A 25,702-nucleotide genomic window follows, 5' to 3' on the forward strand; every position below is an offset into this window, starting at 1 on the left:
CCTTCAGCCATCAGGTTCATAGTCATACTTTATTGAACCCTCCAAGGGAGGAGTTGTAAAGTTTGATGGCCACAGGCAGGAATGACTTCCTGAACCAGCATGGATAACTTCACCCACCTCAATGATCAATTGACTCCATAATGTACAGACTCACTTGCAAGCACTCGACAACTCAGTATTACAACTTCAGTGGTTGGTAAGTTGATGGACAAGATCCTGAGAGGCAGGATTTATGAACATTTGGAGAGGCATAATATGATTAGGAATAGTCAGCATGGCTTTGTGAAAGGCTGGTCGTGCCTTACGAGACTGATTGAATTTTTTGAGGATGTCACTAAACACATTGATGAATGTAGAGCAGTAGATGTTGTGTATATGGATTTCAGCAAGGCATTTGACAAAGTACTCCATGCAAGGATTATTGAGAAAGTAAAGCGGCATGGGATTGAAGGGGACATTGCTTGTGGATCCAGAACTGGCTTGCCCACAGAAGGCAAAGAGAGGTTGCAGATGGGTCAAATTCTGCATGGAGGTCAGTGACCAGTGGTGTGCCTCAGGGATCTGTTCCGAGATCCCTACTCTTTGTGATCTTTATAAATGACCTGGATGAAGAAGTGGAGGGATGGGTTAGTAAATTTGCTGATGACACCAAGGTTGGAGGTGTAGATAGTGTGGAGGGCTGTCAGAGGTTACAGCAGGACATCAATGGGATGCAAAACTGGGCTGGGAAGTGGCAGATAGAGTTCAACCCATATAAGTGTGAGGTGGTTCATTTTGGTAGGTCAAATATGATGGCAGAATATAGTATTAATGGGAAGACTCTTGGCAGTGTGGAGGATCAGAAGGATCTTTGCGTCCGACTCCATAGGACACTCAAAGCTACTATACAGGTTGACTCTGTGGTTAAGAAAGCATACGAGTCTCCTTTTGGCAGTCCATGGAGTAAGACGCGTGTTGGCGTTACTCCTTCCTTTTACAACTTACTTTCCACTGCTAGTTTTGTTTAAACTTTGAAGATTTATTACTTTTAGTGAAGGATTTACGATTTAATTACGATGGCTGGAACCCGAACTAGAATCGAATTAAGAGGTGGCAAAATTGTTTCCAAAGCTGAACAAACAAATGAGACAGAGGAAGTCTAATTCAGAAAGAATGTTTTCCTTGATGCAAGATATTAACATCAAGATCGGAATGGTGGACACTAAGATTGATAAACTGACGAATGCTAATGAAAAGCTTGAAAAAACCGTCTCTGCTATCCAGGAATCTTTGAGGAATCTGGAATTTCAATACCAGACGCTTAAAAAGGGCACCAATAGAATCGGAAGAGAACAGGAGACAGTGAATCAAGTGATTATAGAATAAGAATTAAAGATATCTACTATGGAAAAGAAAATTGTTGAGGTTTCTTAGAATTATTAAGAATTAAGACTAAAACGATTAATCTGGAATGCAGAAGTCGCAGGGTGAATTTATGCATACTGGGTTTGTCTGAAAATATGGAAACCGGTGAGCCACTGAAGTTTTTTATGAATATGCTACACTCACTTTTTAGTGAGATACTTGAAGCTCCTGCGACATTAGATAGAGCTCACCGAATCCTCCGCCCGAAGCTTTCGGTGGAGATGAAACCCCATGTTTGCATTACTTTGCTACTAAAGAAGCAATTCTTTGAGATGCTAGGAAGTGGGGGAAGCTAATTTATAATGGAGTAGGGATTCGTATAGTTGAAGATTTTGCCCCGGAGGTTTATGCAGAAAGAATTAAATATCGGGAAGTGATGGCTGAACTTTATTAGGAAACTGTCAACCCTCTTTGTGTTATCAAGCTCGTTTGAGAATTCCCCCACCTAATGCCCGCCCAAAACGATTTCACTCCCCAGAAGAGGCCTGGAAATTTATAAAGGAGTTTAAGCCTGTCTTGCAAGCAACTTAAACACTTAATCCTTAGCTGGGAGTCCTTTGCAGCTGGATCGTTGAAAGTTTAATCTATGTTTTATGTCTGCCCAGACATCGTTTTGGCCCTTTTATTTTTTCCTTTAGGATTTGTAAGAGTTTAACACTAGTCGTAACATATTATTTGGTTGGATCTATCTTTTTTGAATATATAATCAATTTTTATTAAATGAATTTAAGATGGCCGCTGTTAACTACGTTCTAACCTCTGTTAGACATAATATCAAAATATTTGGAATTTGTTTATTTCTTTATGTATCTGTTGTTGTGTCTTTAGTCAGTGGTGTTAGCATATAACTTTTTAAGAAGAGTCTGCTTATTGGAGACAGATGTTTAGGGATCTTAGTTTAGCATGCTGTCTGCCTATTGGATGGTTTTCGGGCTTTGGGGGGAGAGGGGTGGGGCTATTAGTTTAGGCTTTTTCGACTGGGCAGTCCTGAGAGGTTTTCTAGTCAATCATGTTGTTTTTTGATTGAAACCATAATTTGTTCCTCCCTACGGGTTTGCTCTGTGCCGGCGCACTAACTTATTTTATAAAATCTTAAATTAAAGCCTTATTATGGATGTTAATACAATTAATATAATCGCTTGGAACCTGAATGACTTGAACCAACCTATTAAGTGTAGAAAGATCTTTAAGAAATTAAAAACACTCCAAGCTGATATTATTTTTGCGCAAGAGACCCATATCCAAAGGAAGGATGAAAAGCATTTTTTTAAATTTTGGAGGGGCTCTCAGTTTCACTCTTCATCAGTAACTGTCAGGGGTAAGTATTTTACGCAGAGAGTGGTGAGAGCGTGGAATGGGCTGCCGGCCACGGTGGTGGAGGCAGATACGATAGGGTCTTTTCAGAGACTCCTGGACAGGTACATGGAGCTCAGAAAAATAGAGGGCTATGGTAATCCAAGGTAATTTCTAAGGTAAGGACATGTTCGGCACAGCTTTGTGGGCCAAAAGGCCTGTATTGTGCTGTAGGTTTTCTATGTTTCTACTATTGATTTTATACATGATTTGTCAGTCTTTATTTGTAGTTTTTCATCAATTCTATTGTACTTATAAACTCTCCTGTAAATGCCTGCAAGAAAACAAATCTCAAGTCTGTATACGGTGACCTATATACACATCGATAATAAAATTACTTTGAACTTTGAATCTCATCTGATCTGCAGCCTGATGCTAAAACAGTATTTGCAGGTGTGTGACCAACTACAATGCTCATAAACCAGTACTGTTATGTGGTTTTCCATATAAAATGAGAGGGAAAGAGAGGGTGCTGATTATAGTTAGAGAAAAACATAATACACAGGTAAAACTAGCATGAGTTTTAAAAAGGCTAATATTTGTTTCAAAAATGTTTTAAACTTCAATATCAGAATCAGCTTTATTATCACTGACAAATAAAATGAAATTTGTGATTTTGTGGTAGTACATAAAATATACTATAAATTACAATAAGATGTATATTTTAATTAAATAAATAATGTAAAAAGAGAGTGAAAATAGTGAGGTAGCACTTATGGGTTTATTGACTGATCAGAAAACTGATGGCAGAGGGGAAGAAGCTGTGCCCAAATGGTTGAATGTGTGTCGTGATGGTACTAATGAGAAGAGGGCATGTTCTGGGTGTTGAAGATCCTTAATGATTGATGCCACCTTTTTGATGTCATATTAAAGCCCAAATAAAACAGGCACTGATCAATTTTGCCATTCCATACAAACAGTCACTGTGTAAAATGATTAGTGCTGGCCCACAGACCAGGTGCCCTGGTGTGTACTAGATGGAGGGAGAAACCATCTATGATGGAGAGTCCCATGACTTTATAAATGAACATCATGTTGAAATACACTCAAAGCTTCAGCAAGATTGAATGTGGTTACATGATTCCATTTACTATCCGATCCCAACACAGATAACTGCTGGGCCAAGGTCACAGGAGGCTGAAAGTCACCTAATGTGTAATTACCCTCTTTCCACACTTCCAAACCGTGCCATATGTAGCAATATTCTTGGGAGGTTAGGCTCTACATTGTGTGGGTACGTTTACACGTAACCATCAACTTACACAGTGAGAGTGTAAATAATCACCTCACATATATACAGATCTGCCCCAGTGTACGAACACGCAATTATGTACACCCATACATACTGCATAAATGATAGGGAGACTGGTGGGATGGATCTGCCATCTGCCATGGGGTGGAGAATTGTGGACTCAGCTCAGCACATCACAGAAACTAGCTCCTGTCCACAGACTCTGTACCTCACTGCCTCATAAATCAGACAGTATATTCTACCTCACATTCTACCTTGTTAAGATCTTGCACCTTATTTATTTGAACTATACTCTCTGAGATAATCATTCCAGTATGATTCTCTTTGTGGCCTGTCCCTCCCTTGATTTTTCTCTCCACTCATAACAAGCTACATTCTTTCTCTTCCTGAGATGTAAACAATAATTTGAAAAAGGATCTAGTGCTTTCCTGGCATATATGGCGAATAAACTCTTCTCAGGCTTCAAGCTGGGTACAGATATCGATTATAACCGAAGTTTTGATGACAAACTCTACATCATCCCTGATGAAGATGGAAGAGTTTGTCATCGGTTGTAATTGATACCTCTACTTGGCTGGAAACCCGAGAGGAATTTATTCAACAATGATTTGAATTTACATGTGAACACCAGGGATGTTTCCCAATATCATTGCCATTATGCATGTACAAACAGGAAATCATATCCAATTAATACACAAAAAGGAAATGACAGAAGTGATATTTCATTTTCATTGATGCCAAGCCATCACGGGCAAGATGTCAAATAAAACGTGTTGATCACATTGGCTAGTTATTACAAGAAACTCCATAGCATTCCTGCACAATCCTCCAAAAAATGATAACAAATATGCACACATGTACAGAGGACAACCTGGTCCTTTCTTCTGAAATCTGCATTGAACTCTCAAGTAGCTGCATGTGCTCCACTCAAGATTCTGAATTCTTCCCCAAAAACTGCAGGCTCTGCATACTGGTTACTCAGTCAAACCGACAGATCGTGAAACTTTGGCTTGTGTGGCAAATAATGTCTGAAAAACTCAGTTAAGGTTTCTGTGGTAAGCGGCCACACAAAATTCGCCAGGAAGCTTTGAAAAATGTATTTTCTTCAATCATCTCTTTTGCTGATTGATTACAGGAGAACTTTTTTGCTCATTTTTCTAAAGCTCGTGCCTGGTGTCCTTCAACAATTTATCTTTGGCATTCTCACATTCACTATGTGTGGCTACTGGGTGACATCACCTGAACACTATAGTTAATTTCCATTGTATGCTGATGACAGTCAATTCTACCTCATTACCAACTCTTTTGACCTCTCCAAATCCACTCCGTGGCAAATCCCTGCACTTGAACCAAATGGAACTTCATGTTTTTGAAAACCCCTGATATACCACTGCAAGCATTGTCCAACTCCGCCCTGTCTTATCCACAACCTAAACCTCATTAATTAAAACCATAATTGTCCCAAAAAACTAGTAGCTATCCTCCTCTGTTCATTAAACTAGATAGCATCTCCGATCCCGGTGTCCTGCTCTAATTCCTACTTACCCTTTGCCATAGAATTCACCTTATAAGCAATGCCTTAATTTTAAAATTCTATTCATTGTCTTCAAGTCCTTCTATGGTCTTATCTTTCTCTGCCCACCTGTGCTGTCTTTTCCCCCTTTCAAATCTCAGAGGTAAATGATTTCTCCAAATCTGGCTTTCTAATTACATTGGGTCCAGTACATTTTGGCCCAATGAAGTGGCTGTCACAATTAACCAGCTGTCACAATTAATCAAAGTTTCATGGAAATACGTAGTTAAAAAGGTATAAAAAGACAAACTGAGTAACATATTATGTATTTAAATGAAATACAGAACAAATTAGAACACTGCAGTACTATAAAACTATTATTTCCTAATTCCTTTTGACGAAGGAATTCATCCGTGGCATGTTCTTTTGAAGGGAAATGAACAAAATCAGTACAGATAATGGGCTGCCTTCATACAATGCTGTCGGCGATTGCATCCTCCAAATCTTCGTTTTCATTGTACCATTCAAGATGATTGTCGATACCTCCAATTTGTCACAGTTTCTAGCTTGTTGAAGTAGTGAAATTGTTTCATTTTCACTCCTGGATAATTCTGGCATTTCCAAGCCTGAATGCTTGAAACCGTAGTGAGCACAACAGTTATGAATTGTCTTACTGCTTATTTCTCGGCAGTGATCAGTGACAAAAAGCACTGTTTTTTGAGCACAAACACATGCAATTGACGCTATTTTAAAATTTTTTGCTCGAAGCACAGAGTTATGTCTGAAGCACACGACTGATGCTATTTTAGAAACTGATTGGCAATAATCTCCCGTTCCAATTAAGCAGCATAAGGTCCCAAACAAGCAAAAGGAATCCCAGCTATTTTCTCAATTAGGTTTTGTTTTTAAGTATTGTCCCAAATAAGTGGCTTCCCTGATTAACTGATAGCCCAATTAACCAGAGTCCACTGTATATGCAAACAAAACTGTCTCACCATTGGAAGTCATACCTTCAGTTAACAGGGCCCCAGGTTCTGGAATTCCCTCTTTAAGCTTCCCATATTCCCACCCCTCTTCTTCCTTAAGGTTTTCTCGATAAGTAGCCTCTGCAATCAAACCAGAAGCTATTTAGAACATAGAACAATACAGCACGGTACAGGGTTCTTCAGCCTACAATTTTGTGCCAATCCTTTAAATTTCTCCAAGATCAATCTAACCTTTCCCTCCTGTGTAGTCCACCATTTTTCTTTCATCCATATGCCTATCTAAGAATTTCTTAGATGTCTCGAATGTATCTGCCTCTACCACGACATCTTCTTTAGATTTTGCTTGGTGATTTTCCAAAATACCTCACAATCATTTACCATATTAATGGCATGATGCAAATTCCAGGTTTTTGCATTGAAGATACTTCCTCTTTACTTTTTCTGCACCATGGTCTTCTTTTCTTCTTGCTAGCAGATATGGAGAACATCCTTGAAGCTATTTTCTATCCTCCAGTAGAGCACTAGCTTTAGGCCATCATAAAAGGTCTTGGCCTGAAACCTTGACTTGGGGAGTGGTCCATTCAATTCAGAGTCTTACCATAGACCTTAACTATCAGGGGCAGGGGATTGCTTGGTGAAGGTCTTTGGTCTTTCAGATACTTAGTGTTAAGTCTGTCCTCTGCAACACATTGGTGAAGAAATCCATTACTGTGGTTTGGTTTCCATGCACCTGCAAGTGCCCATCAGAGCCATTTGAGTGCAGAGTGTCACAGCAAAGATTTTGGCCTGGGTGTGCAAGCCCACAGCAACCGATTGACTTAAGTTAGAGTATCTTGGCTAAAGGATGGTAAAAAGTTGAAAATTTCCTGCTCGATCCACAGATCAACTAAGATGCAGTGTTGCAGCAAGGAAGAGGGCTAGAGAAACAACACTGTCTTGGTTGATCCCAGGTTGCACTCGATTTGGGTCTGAAGTGGATCGGAGACCTCACCTCATCAGCAGTAGATGAGATGGATTTTTGAGACAGCCAGATTTAAGAATGATCTTCACTATACCTTTTTCGTTCGAGGGAGGGTACAGGAGCCTGAAAGCCTATGCTCTACATTTTAGGAACAGCTTCTTCCCCTCTGCCATCCAATTTCTGAATGGTCCATAAACCCATGAACACTACCTCACTACTTTTGCTCTCTTTTTGCACTACATACTTAGTAGTGTACAGGACATCTTCAAGGAGCGATACCTCAAAATAGCGACATCCATCATCAAGAATCCCCCTCACCCAGGTTATGCCTTGCTACTATGATGAAGGAGATATAGAAGCCTGAAGACACACACTCAACGATTTAGGAACTGCATCTTCCCCTCTGTCATCTGATTTCTAAATTGACATCGAACCCATGAACATTACCTCACAACTATTTGTTTTTACACTACTTATTTAATTCAACTATTTAATATACTTAGGCTTACTGTAACTCTATTTTCTATTATGTATTGCATGTACTGCTGCCACAAAGACACAAAATTTGATGACATATGCCAATGCTATTAAACCTGATTCTAATTCTAAATATTTCTTATAATTTATGGTTTATTTTATTCCACTGTATTGCTGCTTCAAAACAAATAATTCCACCATTTATGTCAGTTATAAGAAAGCTGATTCTGAATCTGTTGCTGGAGTTGAAGGCATTTGTGAGGAACAAAATGGCCACTCATGGGCTTTGATGCTACTGTTCCTGTATCTTTCTTGTTTTCGTTTTGCAGTGAGCATCATGCTAATCATACATCTTGACAAATGCACTGTGACTTCAGAGACAGCTTTACAACCACCAAGAGATGATAGCCGAGAAGATTTCACAATTGCTTTCCCTGTGACATAGAGAAAGGAGATTCCCCCATAATAATTTTCCTTCTTAAAGACAGTCAAGAATAAGGGATTGGTGAACCCTGGTGAGGGAGGAGAAGCCATGAATTTGCATCCATGCTTCTTCTCTACATTTCAATGGTTCACTGGGATCTTAACTGCCCCAGAGTTCTTGTTCCTCTGCAGAACAAAAGGTCTTTTTGACCTCTTTCCTAGCTAATGTAGTGCTGAGACTGTGGCCATTTGAACAACAATTGAGACTGAACACTCGACAGCACCAGGGTAAACTGTTGTTGGATTGTGATGCTTATGCATTTTTAAGGTTCTTTGGAAGTCAAAAATGAGGCATAAAACTTGTTGCTTACAATCATTTTATTAAGCATTACAGCCACAAAAAAATGAACAAGAGCGAGCTGAGAAAACAAAGAGGTAAAGGAAAAAAGTGATTGTGGTAATCTCATACTCAGACTAGAGATAACATGTACTTTAGTGATAACAATTAACCTATAAAATAGTGGCATGACACCTGCTACTGAAAACTAAGAAGTTTATAGAAAAATACCAGAGTTACTGGAAAATTTGCTGAACAATTACATATATACATATAGGTGAATTGCCCTTGCTGAAATGTTGTAACATTAATTGGACAGTCAGCCAAACTCCATTCAGAAATGACGTGAGAGTCAGGGTGTAGCATCCTGGCTCCTTGGTTTTATTGCAGAATCAGTGGCATGACAGAGTGAATAAGGAGTGAAACTGAAAAACAACAAAGTACAGTGCAAACACGAGGAATTCTGCAGATGCTGGAAATTCAAGCAACACACATCAAAGTTGCTGGTGAACGCAGCAGGCCAGGCAGCATCTCTAGGAAGAGGTACAGTCGATGTTTTGGGCCAAGACCCTTCGTCAGGACTAACTGAAGGAAGAGCTAGTAAGAGATTTGAAAGTGGGGGGGGGGGGGGGGAGATCCAAAATGATAGGAGAAGACAGGAGAGGGAGGGATGGAGTCAAGAGCTGGACAGTTGATTGGCAAAAGGGATATGAGAGGATCATGGGACAAGAGGCCCAGGGAGAAAGAAAAGGGGGGGGAAACCCAGAGGATGGGCAAGGGGTATAGTGAGAGGGACAGAGGGAGAAGGAGAGAGAGAAAAAGGATGTGTGTATATACACCTTATATTCCGTCTGGGTAGCCTCCAACCTGATGGCATGAACATTGACTTCTCAAACTTCCGCTAATGCCCCACCTCCCCTTGTACCCCATCTGTTATTTGTTTATATACACACACATTCTTTTTCTCTCTCTCCTTTTTCTCCCTCTGTCCCTCTCACTATACTCCTTGCCCATCCTCTGGGGTTTCCCCCTCCCCTTTTCTTTCTCCCTGGGTCTCCTGTCCCATGATCCTCTCATAACCCTTTTGCCAATCAACTGTCCAGCTCTTGGCTCCATCCTTCCCCCTCCTGTCTTCTCCTATCATTTTGGATCTCCCCCCTCGCCCTCTCAAATCTCTTACTAGCTCTTCTTTCAGATAGTCCTGACGAAGGGTCTTGGCCTGAAATGTCGACTGTACCTCTTCCTAGAGATGCTGCCTGGTCTGCTGCGTTCACCAGCAACTTTCATGTGTGTTGTTCAAAGTACAGTGCAATCATCGCACTGTTCTGTTCACACTAGTAAACATACACAGATAAGTAAAAAGTTATTCCAGTTTTCTGCAGGTAAATATTTATAAGATTCTGATAAGTGAACACTACAGAAAAATAGCATTGGTAAACTATTAGCTTTTAGGTTAGTCTAATAAACTAAAAACATTCTATTTCAGCAAAATCTTACTGATACCTTTAGATTAACTTCCAAACAACATAACATCAACTTACAAGCAATGCTTCTGCTGGAGAAACAACAGGATCACTTCAGATAGAAATTTCTTTCACTTCTACCACAAACCTCTGGCTTCTGCCAGCCAATGTGTTTTCCTATTTAGTACTTCCTGATTGTGCAGGAGGTGATCCAATACAGGTATGAAACTGCTCATTTCAAAATAAAAGCTGAATGTACACATAGTAGAAACAAACCAATTGAAAGGGTGAACAATCGGTGAATATATAAAAATGCACATAGGCATAGGGAAATTAAACTACAAGAAAAATGAAGTTCTACACCCCAATCAAGTACTACTCATACTAGAATGCAGTGCCAAGACCGAAGCTGTAACTAGGAAGAAAGGTGGCAGAGATGGCCAGACAGTAAGTAGATGGCTGCCAAAATAGCAAACCGGTCAAGCCACTGCTATTCACCATTAGCTCTGAAAAAAATGCACAGCCGGAGGGGTGAACCTTGGAAATTCAGTCAAAAGAGGATTTAGCTGGATAAATCAAATTCATTTCTGAGGAACATTCATAAAAAGCAAATAATATCAAAGTTGAGGACCTGTGAATATTTCAATTGATTTGTAGTAGTGTTAAGAATATTGAGTGTTATAACATGGAAAGACAAAGGACCATAATTAGGCCATTTGGTCCATCAGGTCTGCTGCACCCTTCCATCATAATAGTTGATTTATTATCCCTCTAAACTGCATTGTCCTGCCTTGGCCCCGTAATCTTTGATGCCCTTATTAACCAAGAAATTTATCAACTTTCACTTTAAATATACTCAATGACATGACCTCCACAGCCATCTATGGCAATGAATTCTACAGATTCACTACCCTTTGGCTAAAGAAACTCCCGTTCTTCTCTGTACTGAGGTCCTTACATTCTGAGGCAGTGTTCTCTGGTCCTAGACCCTCCTATTATTAGAAACACCCTCTCCACATCCACTCCATTTATGTCTTTTAATATTCAAGAGTTTTCAATGAGATTCCCCCCTCATTCTTCTAAACTCCCATGAGTACAGGCCCAGAACCAATCAAACACTCCTCATATGTTAATCCTTTCATTCCTGGGATCATTCTTGTGAACACTGTTCCTTCTAAGCTGTGTGGGTGCATGGCCACATAGTAATTGAAATGCTCCTCTCAGATAGTCTTCACACAGCTGGAATTTTCTTTTATATGTTACTTTAAATTGCTGCCCAGTTTTCAGGCCATGTAAAAATTTCCAGCTCAGTACAGTTGTTGGTCTGCACAGCTGTAATAAATAAATAAATAAATAAATAATAAATACTGGGAACATTTGCATGTGAACCTTCTCGACCCCTTCCAATGTCAGTACATGCTTTCTTAGATAAGGGCCCAATTATTGTATTGTCCACAAACTTGGCCACAAAGCCATCAATTCTGTCATCCAGATCACTGACATATAACATGAAAAGAAGCCGTCCTAACACTGACCTCTGCAGAATACCACTAGCTACTAACATCTGGTCCCAAAATATCATGCCCAAAGCATACTAGCCCTAACCTGTATGTCTTTGGAATGAGGGAGGAAACTGGAGCACCCAGAGGAAACTGATGCAGTTACAGAGAGAATGTACAAACTCCTAACAGACAGTGGTGGGGATTGAGTCTCAACTGCTGAAGCTGCAATATTGATTTGCAGTGTCTTGTAGCAGTTATTTTTCCAATTGACACTATCATTCTCCTTGGCGTAATGGTGAGATGATCCTTGCTGTTTCACTTTTTGTGGGGCAGCAGGGTGAATTTTGCAGGATTTATATGGTAAGCATTCATCCCCCAACAGAGTAGTGGTTTGCTAAGTCATTTCAGAGGACATTTCTGAGTCAAACACATTGCCTTCTGGACTTGCATATAGGATAGATGGGGTCAGGACCTCAGGTCTCCTCCATAAAGGACATAGTGAATCATGTGAGTTTTTGAAGACAATTTCACTATTTCACAGCCATCATTGCTGAAACTAATGGCAGTTTTTAATGAAGTCTGAGATGGGATATGAAATTGGCTTCTGTATTGCTGGAACAGCTCTTGGGTCTGGTGAACCCCTGACTCGAGTTCCAATCGAAGAGAAATTGATTGGCCTTGGCAAATTCTCAATGCCAGAGGTGGAAAGGATCTGTATCTGAGGAAAGGTAAGGTTCGGCAGGAAATGGAATGACAGCTAACTCTCTGCTGAAATGCTCAAAAAGTGGCCTGGTCACAACCCTGTTTTTAGTCAAAGAGTAAATTTCAAAATGTCCAGTCAACAGCTCCAGTCCAGGCATCAACTCCTGATTGATTGTCTCTGACAGTGAGTGAAAGATCATATTATCAGCACCATCATGCCTGCTGGGTACCACTAGAGCCATTGTCACCTAAACCATCCATCAACTTATCCTTTTAAATGCCAGCGGCCACAGAATGCAGCTGCAGGGAAATCAATACTAAAGAATATAGTTACATCCAGGAAGATTAAGAATCACGAGCAGGAATCAGGCACTGGTTGGGATTGGGTTAATATTAACATACAGTGCCTATAAAAAGTATTCAGCCCCCCTACCCTTGAAAGCTTTCATGTTTTATTGTTTTACAATATTGAACCACAATGGATTTAATTTGGCTTTTTTTGAAACTGATCAACATATTCACTTTCTTGTCAAAGTGAAAACAGATCTCTACAAAGTGATCTAATTAATTAGATATAAAACACAAAATTATTGATTGCATAAGCATTCACCCTCTTTTAATATGACACACCAAATCATCACTGGTACACCCAAATGTTTTTAGAAGTTATATTAGTTAAATGGAGATCACTAGTGTACAGTCAAGGTGTTTCAACTGATTGTAGTAAAAATACACCTGCGTCTGGAAGGTCCAACTGCAGGTGAGTCAGTATCCTGGCAAAAACTACACCATGAAGACAAAAGAACACTCCAAGCAACTCCATGAACACCTGTGTCTGGAAGGTCCAACTGCAGGTGAGTCAGTATCCTGGCAAAAACTACACCATGAAGACAAAAGAACACTCCAAGCAACTCCATGAAAAGATTATTGAAAAGCACAAGTCAGGAGATGGATATAAGAAAATTTCCAAGTCAGAAACTTTGAATCTTGAGTTCAAGAGCTGAGAGATAATGTTACAGCTGTATAGGACCCTGGTCAGACCCCACTTGGAGTACTGTGCTCAGTTCTGGTCACCTCACTACATGAAGGATGTGGAAACTATAGAAAGGGTGCAGAAGAGATTTACAAGGATGTTGCCTGGATTGGGGAACATACCTTATGAGAGTAGGTTGAGCAAACTTGGCTTTTTCTCCTTGGAGCGACGGAGGACGAGAGGTGACCTGATAGAGGTGAATAAGATGAGAGGCATTGATCGTGTGGATAGTCAGAGGCTTTTCCCCAGGGCTGAAATGGCTAACACGAGAAGGCACAGTTTTAAGGTGCTTGGAAGCAGGCACAGAGGAGATGTCAGGGGTAAGTTTTTTTCTTAAAAACGCAGGGAGTGGTGGGTGCATGGAATGGGCTGCCAGTTACGGTGGTGGAGGTGGATACAATAGGACTTTTTAAGAGACTCTTGGATAGGTATATGGAGCTCAGAAAAATAGAGGGCTATGGGTAACCCTAGGTAATTTCTAGTAAGTACATGTTCAGCACAGCGTTGTGGGCCAAAGGGCCTGTATTGTGCTGTAGGTTTTCTATGTTTCTATGTTCTATGTTTCACTGAATATCCCTTAGAGTATAGTTAAGTCAATCATCAAGAAGTGGAAAGAATATAGCACGGCAGTATATCTGCCTAGAACAGGCAGTCCTCAAAAACTGAGTGACTGTACAAGAAGGGTACTAGTGAGGGGGGCCACAAAGAGACCTATGACAACTCTGGAGAGGTTACAAGCTTTAGTGATTGAGATAAGGAGAGACTGTGCATACAACTATTGCCCGAATGCTTCACCATCTGCAGCTTTATGGGAGAGTGACAAAGAGAAAGCCCATGTTGAAAAAAACTCACATGAGATCTCAGCTAGAGTTCACCAGAAGGCATGTGGGAGACTATGAAGTTGGCTGGAAGAAAGCTTTATGGTCTGATGAAACCAAAATCCATATTTTTGACCATCAGGCTAAATGCTATGTTTGGTGTAAGCCAAACACTGCACATCATCAAAAACACACCATCCCAGCGTGATGGTGGCTGCATCACGCTGTGGGGATGCTGCACTGCAGCAAACCCTGGAAGACTTATGAAGGTAGAGGGTAAAATGAATGCAGCAAAATAAAGGGAAATCCTGGGGGAAAACCTGATGCAGTCTACCAGAGAACTGTGACTTGGGAGAAGATTTGTTTTCCAGCAAGACAACGACCCCAAGCATAAAGCCAAAGTTACACAGAAATGGATTAAAAACAACAAAATTAATGTCCTTGGGTGAACAAGTGAGAGTCCAGACCTCAATCCAATTGAGAATTTGTGCCTAGACTTGAAAATGCCTGTTCATTCACTATCCCTGTGTAATCTGACAGAGCTTGAACAGTTTTGTAAAGAAGAATGGGGAAAAATTGCTGTGTCCAGATGTGCAAAGCTGATAGAGACCTAACCACACAGACTCAAGGGTGTAATTGCTGCCAAAGGTGCATCTACTATATACTGACTTGAAGGGGGTGAATAGTTATGCAATCAATTATTTTGTGTTTTATATTTGTAATTAATTTAGATCACTTTATAGAGATCTGTTTTCATTTAGACATGAGAGTCTTTTTCTGTTGATCAGTGTCAAAAAAAGTCAAATTAAATCCACTGTGATTCAATGTTGTAAAACACTAAAACATGAAAACTTCTGAGGGGGGGGGGAGGGGGTGGCGAGAATACTTTTTATAGGCACTGTAGTCTAGATTCCAGAAGCTCAGACGAACCAGCAGAATGGGGAAGAAATGTGAACTAAGTGATTTTGACCACGGTTGGTGGCAGACCAGGTGGTTTGAGTATCTTAGAAAATCTGGAATTTTCACACATAATAGTCTCTAGAGTTTACAGAGAATGGTACAGAAAAAAAATCTAGTGATTGGCAGTTCTGTGGGCAAAAACACTTTGTTAATGTTTTGTTTCCAAGGAAAATGCACGTCCACAGGGATCTGAAGGAAAAGTTGCAGGAAAAGAGCGTTTTGAGCCTTATGCCTCTCATTGGAGTTTAAGTCTTGAACTTTCAACGTTTAGATGACAAGATTTCCATGACTCAGGATGTAAGTTGCTTTATCTCTATTTAAAAAGAGGGGGAAGCATGATTGAGATACACAGTAGACTTGTTGATATTTGAAAAGAAAAAACAAGTAAAAGATCCCTTGCTGGAACTCTGAGAAAGTTTTGATTGAAAGCACTAAGCCCTGTGCATCATAATGGCCACTGCTTTTAATTCCTTACTTTGAACATACAGAAACTTTTTCAGCCTTTGTGCACCCACTGTGATTGCATTTCCTTTTACATTCTTCCTGATCAAACACATACTTAACTTATTTACTGATATGGGTTCCCACATCTAGTAGTAATTCTCCAATGTACTAACTCCAAGGGAAAAAAATAAAGAAATTTTCAATTATAATCTGAGTCAACAGCAAAAGTCTTCTGAAAATATTTTATAATTTCTTAACATTAAATAAAAGCCTGTTTTAATTTATATAAGCTATAATCCCTTATTGTCAAACCATGTGAAATATGCTGTTACTTCTCGTTGCTTAGTACACTGCTAAGTACTCAAGAGAACCAATAATTACAGGTAATAATATGATTGCAGGGGAAACAATATATCCTCTTTGCTTGCTAAGCTGATATAGTGTAAACTGAGCATGCAGTAAATCAAGTACTAGTTATTGAAGGGTTTTGGAGATGCGCCCAGACAGGCTTTAATCTCCTGTTTCTAGGAACACAATGCAGAACCAAGGGAAAAGGGTGGTTTCTTTAAGGGAGGGAATCTGAAACACTGTCGGAGCTCTCCAACAGATGTAGCTCTGATTCAGCAGGGTGAGTTACATGGAAACAAACCAAAACCTACCGAAAATGCTGGTAAAATTTTCTGAACGCTGCCTTCTTATAAAGCAAAACAAAGGGACTCAGAATGCTAAATTAATTGTATTGCTGATGGATTGCCACGAGCAGGCTGGCAGATGACTGAGTAGTACCTACTCCCTGGCAGTCTTTTCCTTCTTGGCTGTTGTCCAGTGTAACGACAATCAGTAAGCTTATCATGTGCCAAATCCAATATGGAGACAGAGTACATCAAAGGCTCTGCATCTGGTCTTCCAATGGGTTTACAGTCTTCCATTTACAACTCAAAGCTAAGATTGACATTAAACAGTGATAGTGGCCTCTCCTTCGGTGAGCCTGTAGATTGAGGGCTTGTGTTCAAGGTCCTTGTTCCAGCATTGGTAAATCCTGGAGTTGCTATCAAAGATTGAAGCCCAAAGATTGATCAGAAGTCTGGAAGTCAAAACACGATGACTGAAACCTGGATCCCTGAGTCCACTGGGAAAACTGAAGTCTACAAGTCTGAGTCCACTGGAGGCTAGAGGGCCAGAGACTTCTGGGGCTGGAGGACTGTCTGTGCCCCTGCATGGCTGGGAGAGAGGAATGGGACTTGCTTTTGCTTGTGATGTTCTACGAACATGGTGGGAATGGGTGATGCCACTTTCCCCCAGCATATCCTGAGCTTGTGTTGGTGGTTGACGCATATAACACTCTCACAAGGGCTCGCATACAAACTCAGCTCATTAGGTAATTCTGCGAACAGCCACGTGACTCAGCAGGGAAAATGCTACATTTCATAAACAATATATGTCTAGGGTCGATTATGATTTGGGATTCAACCAAACAGAAACATTGGGAATTCTGATATAAGAAACCTCAATTTAGTCATAGTCATACTTTATTGATCCCGGAGAAAATTGGTTTTCGTTACAGTTGCACCATAAATAATAAATAGTAATAGAACCATAAATAGTTAAATAGTAATATGTAAATTATGCCAACTTGAGTGAATGCTGTGTAAGTATTGCCTATACAGAATTACCGTTTGCCAAATGACAAATTTTACACCAGCTTAAAATTATAAAGTATATTTATAAATTCCAACTTTATCAAACAGTTAAGAGAAAGAAAATAAAGGGGAAAAAAAGGGCTCATTACAGTTAGACCAGTCTAAATGTGCACATGAGCAGTGGCGCTCATTTCTTCCAAAAGCTGGGTATAACCATTATTCACAACACTGAATTCTCATCACCAATCACTGGTAGAGCTTCCCATCTTGGACTCCTTTGTCTTATGAAGCACTCCTTGTAATACAGGATTGAACCCTACAGGCATCTTCTCTTCTCCACATTTCCCCCAAAAGACCACAAACATCACCACTGTCCATCACAAATCTCTCTCCGCCCAGCTCTCTCTAGAATTTTCTCCCAATCCCACCATCTTGATTGCCTAACACAACATTCCTAAATTGAATAGCAGTGTTCCTTACCTTTAGCTGAAACAAAAACATTCTACCAGCAGGGCACACTGTTTTTGCAGAAAACTACTAAACTAAAATACCTCCAAGGATAGCAGTAAAAATCTCAACTCAGGACATTACACGCAAATGGCACATTTCACTGTACGTTTCAAAGTACATGTGATAAGTGAATAAATCCAAACCTGAATCTGATATCATTCCGTCAAAAGGCCCATCACAGTTACACTTGCTTGCTTAATGTCAATTGGATGTTGAAGTACTCTGCTTCGCAGCAGAGTGAAAAAACCCGACTCTGGGGACAGGCTGTAACCTCAGTTTTTCTAACAGGCTTTATCACAGTGCAAACTTCAAATTCACCTGCCACCTTCAGAAAGAGTTCCCTGCAAAATATTGTATTTTTTTTTTTTTTTTTTTTTTAAAAACTATGCTCAGACCACAAGTGACCAATCACTCTTAATGTACAATATGAAACTGGCCTTTTCACACAAGCTGTGGTGTTAGAAAGCTCCTATTATTATTATTCAACCTATAGATACATTCTCCTAGTTCCAGCAAAATAACCAGTCCTTCCATAGTAATACATGCTGGAGGCACTAAATGGGTCAGCAGGGAGAGAAATAGTTGCCATTTAGGTCAAGGACCCTTATCAGAAGGGAAAAAGCTAATCAATGTTTAGTCTTAACCTGTGCCAGTCTACAGCACTCCAGTTATACACAACCACTAAGATAAAGGATTGTGGGGCTAATTGGACTGGCTTTTTAATAATGGTGCAGATAACATGTTTGCATCATCAGAATAGCTGACACATTCTTTTTTTTTCTCTCTCTCTCTCTCTCTCTCTCTCCCCTTTTTCTCCCTCTGTTCCTCTGACTATACTCCTTGCCCATCCTTTGAGTTTCCCCCCCCCCACCCTCCCCCTTTTCCTTCTCCCTGGGCCTCCTGTCCCATGATCCTCTCATATCCCTTTTGCCAATCACCTGTCCAGCTCTTGGCTCCATCCCTCCTCCTCCTGTCTTCTCCTATCATTTTGGATCTCCTCCTCCCCCTCCCACTTTCAAATCTCTTACTAGCTCTTCTTTTAGTGAGTCTTGACGAAGGGTCTCGGCCCGAAACGTCGACTGTACCTCTTCCTAGAGATGCTGCCTGGCCTGCTGCGTTCACCAGCAACTTTGATGCGTGTTGCTTGATGTCAAAATTCCACAAGTTATGATGAATAAAACTCATTTTCTGATCTTGGGGCATTTTGAGAAATCTCAGAGAAACAGAAGCATTTAGTGACTTAACTCATCAGCATGTTGTGGTTTGCAGGACAAAGTTGAAGTAAATTTATTATTAAAGTATGTATTTGTCACCATATACTACCCAAGATTCATTTTCTTGAAGACATTTACAGGGACGTAAAGAAACACTACAGAATTTATGAAAAACCATAAAGAATGTCTAACAAACAACCTATGTGCAAAATGAAAAAATTGTCCAAACCATATAAAAAAAAACAAAATTGAGAACATGAGTCCTTGAAAGTGTGCCTATAGATCATGGCATCAGTTGAGTTGACATGAGTGAAGTTATCCACACTGGTTAACTGATGCTTGTAGAGTAATAACTGTTCCTGACCTGTTGGTGTGGGACCCAAGTCTCCCGTACCTCCTGCCTGTTGGTAGTAGTGAGAAGAAAGTATGGCCTAGATAGTTAGGGTTCCTTGATGATGGATGCTGATTTCCTGAGGCAGCACTCTTTGTAGAAGTGTTCAATGGTGGGGAGGCCTTTGCCTGAGACGGAACTGGGTTGTACCCACCACATTTTGTAGACTTGTCCATTCTTGGGCATTGGTGCTTCCATACCAGGCTGTGATGCAACCAGTCAGGATACTTTCCACTGTGCATCTATAGAAGTTTTTCCAAAGTTTTAAGTGACAGCCTGTGTTAGGCAGCTAGAAACAAAGTCACCCTTCAGGGTGAAGATGCTCTTACCCTCAAAGTAGCACTTGGCTCTCAGGAAGCTGACACTGAGCCGGAGAACTGACAACTTGTCCAGTTTGTTGATCACCTTCTTGGGAAATGGCAACACCTCAGCCAGTTGCTCCAGTTCGGTATTCATTCCTGCCCGATGTCTCTTGGACGAATTGGATTTGACAACATCTGGCTTCCTGGAGAAAAAAAATACAAGCTTGCATTGATGCAGGACGTCTACAATCCTAGGACATGTCCAAAGCTCTTTAACAACCAATTAATTAATTGCTCACAATCTAATTTTAACACCTCCCAGTATGGCTCTCTCCTATCGGGCAGTAGATACAAAATCATGAGATCTTTTATCAGCAAACTGAAGGCCAATTTATATCCCTCTGCTATAATACCCTCAAATGGACCTCTTGTGCACTAAAGATGAATTCTTGTTCTCCCAGTCTACCTTATTGTGGCCCTTGCACTTTATTTGGTTACCTAGATTGCACTCTCTCTGTAACAGCCTGTGTCTAGCAGCTCTCGCTACATATTGTTTCAAAATACTTTCTTGGATGCATTTAAACCACTTGCATCTCATCTAAATCCGTTACACTAAGGCAATTACAGTCAATCTTGGAAAAGTTGAAATTCTTACATCTTTCTGCGATTTGCTTACTTAATCTCATTCTCTTACTACAGTTGGCTATTGATGATGCTCCCAGCAAAGTGACTGACCCCCTCTTATTCCTAAATTGTACCCATATTGGGTCATTGGATGATCCCTCCAGGATATCCTCTCTATGTACTGCCGCTATGTTGTCTCGAATCAGTAGTGTAAATTCTTCTCCACTCCCACATCCCCTCTGTCACATCTTCAATTCCTTAGCCCAGAACATTAAGCTGCCCATCCTGTCCTTCCCTGAACCAAGTTTCCATTGACTGCTATATCAAAATTCCATGAACATTGCAACAAATCAATCCTGCAAGCCCCCTAACTACATAAGCGGCATGTGCACCTCATTAGCAGTTAGGAACAGGACGTCTGCCTGTTTTATTTCATTAAAAGACACATTGTGGAACAGGCCCTTCCAGTCCTTTGGGCTGTACTGCCAACAACCCCGATTTAGCCCTGGCCTAATCACGGGATGGTTTACAATGACCATTTAACCTTCCTAACTGGTACATCTTTGGACTGTGGGAGGAAACCAGAGTACCTGGAGGAAATCCACGCATTCCACGGTAAGGACATGCAAACTCCTTACAGAGGAGGCCGGGATTGAACTTCAATCTCCGATTCTCTGTGTTGTATTAGTGTCAAGATAACTACTACACTACCGTGGCACCCACTTCTTCTCTTTCTGGAATTTAAATATAAAAAATATTCTAGCATTCCCTCCATTGCAAAAGAACTTGTGACCATGTATCTTGGGGGTTGAAGCTGGCTCTATTGCTCCATGGCACAGAATCTGGCCAACTCAGTGATTACTCAGGTCACTACAAGTGCGCTGGGGGTGTTCCAAAACTCAGTACAAACTTTCCTTCCTCTATTGACCACCATCTTTATTTTGCTTCAATATAAAGGCAGGATTCTTAGTAGTGTGGAGGAACAGAGGGATCTTGGGGTCCACATTAATAGATCCCTCAAATTTACCACACAAGTTGATAGGGTTCTTAAGAATGCCTATGGTGTGTTGGCCTTCATTGAGTTCAAGAGCCGCGAGGTAATGTTGCAGCTCTATAAAACTCTGTTTAGACCACCCTTGGAATACTGTGTTCATTTCTGGTCACCTCATTATAGGAAGGATGTGAAAACTTTAGAAAGGGTGTAGAAGAGATTTTCCAGGATGCTGCCTGGATTAGAGAGTGTGTCTTATGAAGCTAGGTTGAGTAAGCTAGGGCTTTCTCTTTTGAGTGAAAGTGTATAAGAGGTAACTTTATAGAAGTATACAAGATAACTGGCATGAAAGTACAGGGAGAATGTCAGGTAAGCTTTTTTTCTCCCCCCTACACAGAGGGTGGTGGATGTGTCAAACATCTTGTTGAGGTAATGGCAGATGCAGATACATTAGGAACATTTAAGAAATTCTTAGATAAGTACATAGATGATAGAAAAATGGAGGGCTATGTAAGACAGAAGGATTAGATCCAGAGATCCCAACCTTTTTTATACCATGGAACAATACCACTAAGCAAAAGGTCTGTGGATCTCAGGGAAGGAACCACAGGGTTAGGTTGATCTTAGTTGGTTGAAAGGTCACCACAACATTGTTGGCTAAAGGGCCTGTACAGTGCTGTGGTGTTCTATGTTCTATGTTCTATGTCCCTTTACCATCTGTAATGCCTTCCATTTCATTAGCTTCCATTAGCAAGCATTCCATGCTCCAGAACCTCACAGAACTGTTTCTCTTAATCACTCTGTGATTAATCTCAGTGATGAATTATACTTATGACTGACATCCCAAGTAGATAACTGTTTTTACCCCCACTCATCTTCATAACACTGAAATCTTCCTTTAGCCTCCTTTACTTCTCTGCTCCCATGGACTTGCTCCCATTGTCATCAATCTCTCTGATTATCTCTCCGTGCATGACCATAGAGTATCTACACTGCTAAGTCCCTATAACGTGAAGGTCCTTTCCCTATTTCACGATGGGATAACCAATGCTAGGCATAAATTGCATTCTCTGTTCTATTCAAATCACCCAAATCAAAGTCATAAACACCGAGAGTCTGCAAATGCTAGAAATCCAGGGCAACACACACAAAATGCTGGAGGAACTTGGCAGGTCAGGCAGCAATTATGGAAAGGAATAAGCAGTCAAAATTTTGGGCCAAGCCCCTTCATCAGGATGTCAAAGGTCAAAGTTGGATTGTTTTATGCTTTTATCTATTATAATTGATGGTTTTATATGCATGCAACTGAACCTTCAGTGAAATATTACATCACCATCTTTTTGAAGAAGGCGTACATTTTCTGCGTTGGTCTCTTCCTTTTCCTCACCGCATAGAGGGTCGAGTTTAACATGATTCCAATGCAGGCGGTTGTTTACCACTGAAAGGGAGACAGAAGGTTCGAATGAAACATAGAAAACCTAGAAAGCCGAACATGTCCTTACCTTAGAGCTACCTAAGTTTCCCCATAGTCCTTTATTTTTCGAAGCTCCATGTATCCATGCAGGAGTCTCTTAAAACCTTATCATTTCCGCCTTCACCACCATTGTCGGCAGCCCATTCCACGTACTCACCACTCTCTGTGTAAAAAAAAAACTTACCCATGACATCTCCTCCGTACCTACTTGCAAGCACCTTAAAACTGTGCCCTCTCGTGCTAGCCATTTCAGCCCTGGGAAAAAGCCTTTGACTATCCACACAATCAATGCCTCTCATTATCCTGTACACCTCTATCAGGTCACCTCTCATCCTCCAACACTCCAAGGGGAAAAAGGCCAAGTTCCCTCAACCTATTCTCATAAAGCATGTTCCCCAATCCAGGCAACGTCTTTGTAAACCTCCTCTGCACTCTTTCTATAGTTTCCACATCCTTCCTGTAGTGAGGCAACCAGAACTGAGCACAGAACTGTAAGCGGGGTCTGACCAAGGTCTTATTTAGCTGCAACATTACCTCTCGGCTCTTAAACTCAATCCCACGATTGATGAAGGCCAATGCACCGTATGCCTTCTTAACCACACAGTCAACCTGCTTTGTGTGACCTATGGACTCAGACCCCAAAATCCTCCACACTGCCAAGAGTCTTGTCATTAATGCTATATTCTGCTATCATATTTGACCTACCAAAATGAACGACCGCACACTTATCTGGGTTGAACTCCATCTGCCACTTCTCAGCCCAGTTTTGCATCCTATTGATGTCCCACTATAACCTCTGACAGCCCTCCACACTATCCACAACACCCCTAACCTTTGTGGCATCAAAGGCTTACACATACCACTCAAATATTGAGAAGTATTAATAACCAATAACAAATCTGAGCAGTAACAAAAATAGGATGTTACTGCTCACTCTCTCTCTCTCCCTTTCCTCAACATTCTTCCTTATAAACAACAGTGTGGCAATAGACTTATCAACAAAATGGTCATGGATGCAACATGAATGAAGCCAATCTGCCAGCTACTCATTTGCAGCAGATTCCAGTGGAAAGACATGCCCCTCCAGAGTCTAATCTGTCCAGCAGTTGACAGGCCCATTAGATATATTCCAGTGGGGGTCTATAGTTAGTGGTGGTGAAAGTACACTACTTCCTTCACCCATCCAACCCAGTGTTACAGAAATAACTCCAAGGCAGCAAGCTCCTGAAAAATCAGTCAGCCAAAGACCAGGGATTGAAATCCTTAAATTCCATTTCTCAATGAATCTTGAAGACGCACACTCAACTTTTTAAGAACAGCTTCTTCCCCTCTACCATCAGATTTCTGAATGGTCCATAAACCCATGAACATGACTTCACTAATACACTTTTGAACTGTTCATTTATTTTTTGTAACTTCTAGTAATTTGTCATGCTTGCACTGTACTTCTGCCACTAAATTAAAAAAATCATGACAATAAACCAGATTCTGATTCATTCCATATTAAGTTGTGGACACACTTAAGTTATTAAGTTAAGGGGAAAATCACAGCAGATCATAGCAACTCAGTACATGTCATACCACAAACAGTGCATATAACGTGACGTAGCATTGTGAACACTTTTTCCAGTGAGGCATACAGTCCTTTAGTAGGTGAAGCCAATTCTTTGGCATGTACTCACTGAGTGCTACTCCACTGGGTCACAGGGAGAATATGCAAGCTCCACAGAGGGATCAGGATTGCAGCCAGGTTTCTGCAACTGTGAAGCAGCACACTTTCTGCTAGGCCCCTATGTCTCCTTTAATATACAGCTGTCCTGATTGACAGTTTTGATATAAATGACTCTTCCTAACTTTGGTTATACAGCACAGAAACAGGCCCTTCAGCCCATCTCGTCCATGCTAAATTATTATTCTGCCTGGTACCATTGACCTACATCTGGTCTCCATACCCTTCCCATCTATGTACTTATCCAAACTTTTCTAAAGTGTTGAAATCGAACCCACATCCGCCACTTCCTCTCGAAGAACGTTCCATATTCCCACCACCCTCCGAGTGAGAAGTTCTGTCTCATGTCCCCTTAAATATTTCACCTTTCATCCTTAACCTATGACCTCATTTCTAGTCCCATCCAACTTCAGTGGAAAGAAACCTACTTACATTTACCCCTCATAATTCTGTATACTTCTATCAAATCTCTTCTCATTCTCCTATGCTCTAGGGAATACAGTCCTAACCTACTCAGGTCCTCAAATCCTGGCAACATCCTTGTCAATTTTCATTCTAAGTCAGAATGTTTCTATCTTGGATGAAACATTGTTCCAATTTGAAGCAACACTGACTCTTCTGCTAAGGTGATGCACCTTAGGCCATGACAACAAATGAATGTCAGGTTATCTACTTAGTTTGTTGAAGTGAACTGTTTATCATGTATTATAATGATTTTCAGAAATCAAAAACTTGGTGAATTTGTGGTCAGATTTTTGAGGCTGAAAGCTTGTACAGCAATGTGCAAGTTACAGCTTTTGTTTTTCTCTTGAAATAAAGAATTTAAGGGTGGAACAAAGAAATTCATTACAGAGCAGACAATACCTAAAGTATGGTTGGTATGCAATGTTTATATATGCAATTTTATATCAGAAAGTAAAGGCACATCAAATATTCATAGTATACCTTTCATGACCTTGATGTTCCAAAATACTTAATTCTCTGTCAAATATGTATCATCGCTATTGTAATGAAAGGAATTACAACAGTGAAACTGCTGGGCTCCAGGTTAATATTACCTCTTGTTAGCATAAACTCCAACTTCACTTTTTTTATACAAATTTTATTCTTTGAATGTGGCTGTTTTTTCAATATTGCATGTTGTGCCCTGACTAACAACCACAGGAAATTCCTAATACATGTAACTGTATACAGCAATA

The 25,702-nt window shown here is 40.5% G+C and overlaps 1 protein-coding gene across 1 annotated transcript in view; it reads right to left on the reverse strand.

The window, feature by feature from the left end:
• LOC140210398 (aryl hydrocarbon receptor-like) overlaps window positions 1–25,702 on the reverse strand; it is a 107,421-nt gene that overhangs the window by 68,273 nt on the left and 13,446 nt on the right. Inside the window, exons 3-4 of the mRNA XM_072279329.1 lie at window positions 22,656–22,738; window positions 19,713–19,888 (exon numbers count right to left, since the gene is read on the reverse strand). Coding sequence (XP_072135430.1) covers window positions 19,713–19,888; window positions 22,656–22,711 — 232 coding nt within the window. The 5' untranslated portion in view covers window positions 22,712–22,738. The remainder of the gene's footprint in view (window positions 1–19,712; window positions 19,889–22,655; window positions 22,739–25,702) is intronic.

Source organism: Mobula birostris, chromosome 15 (assembly GCF_030028105.1).
Source record: "Mobula birostris isolate sMobBir1 chromosome 15, sMobBir1.hap1, whole genome shotgun sequence".
Lineage (NCBI taxonomy): Eukaryota > Metazoa > Chordata > Chondrichthyes > Myliobatiformes > Myliobatidae > Mobula > Mobula birostris.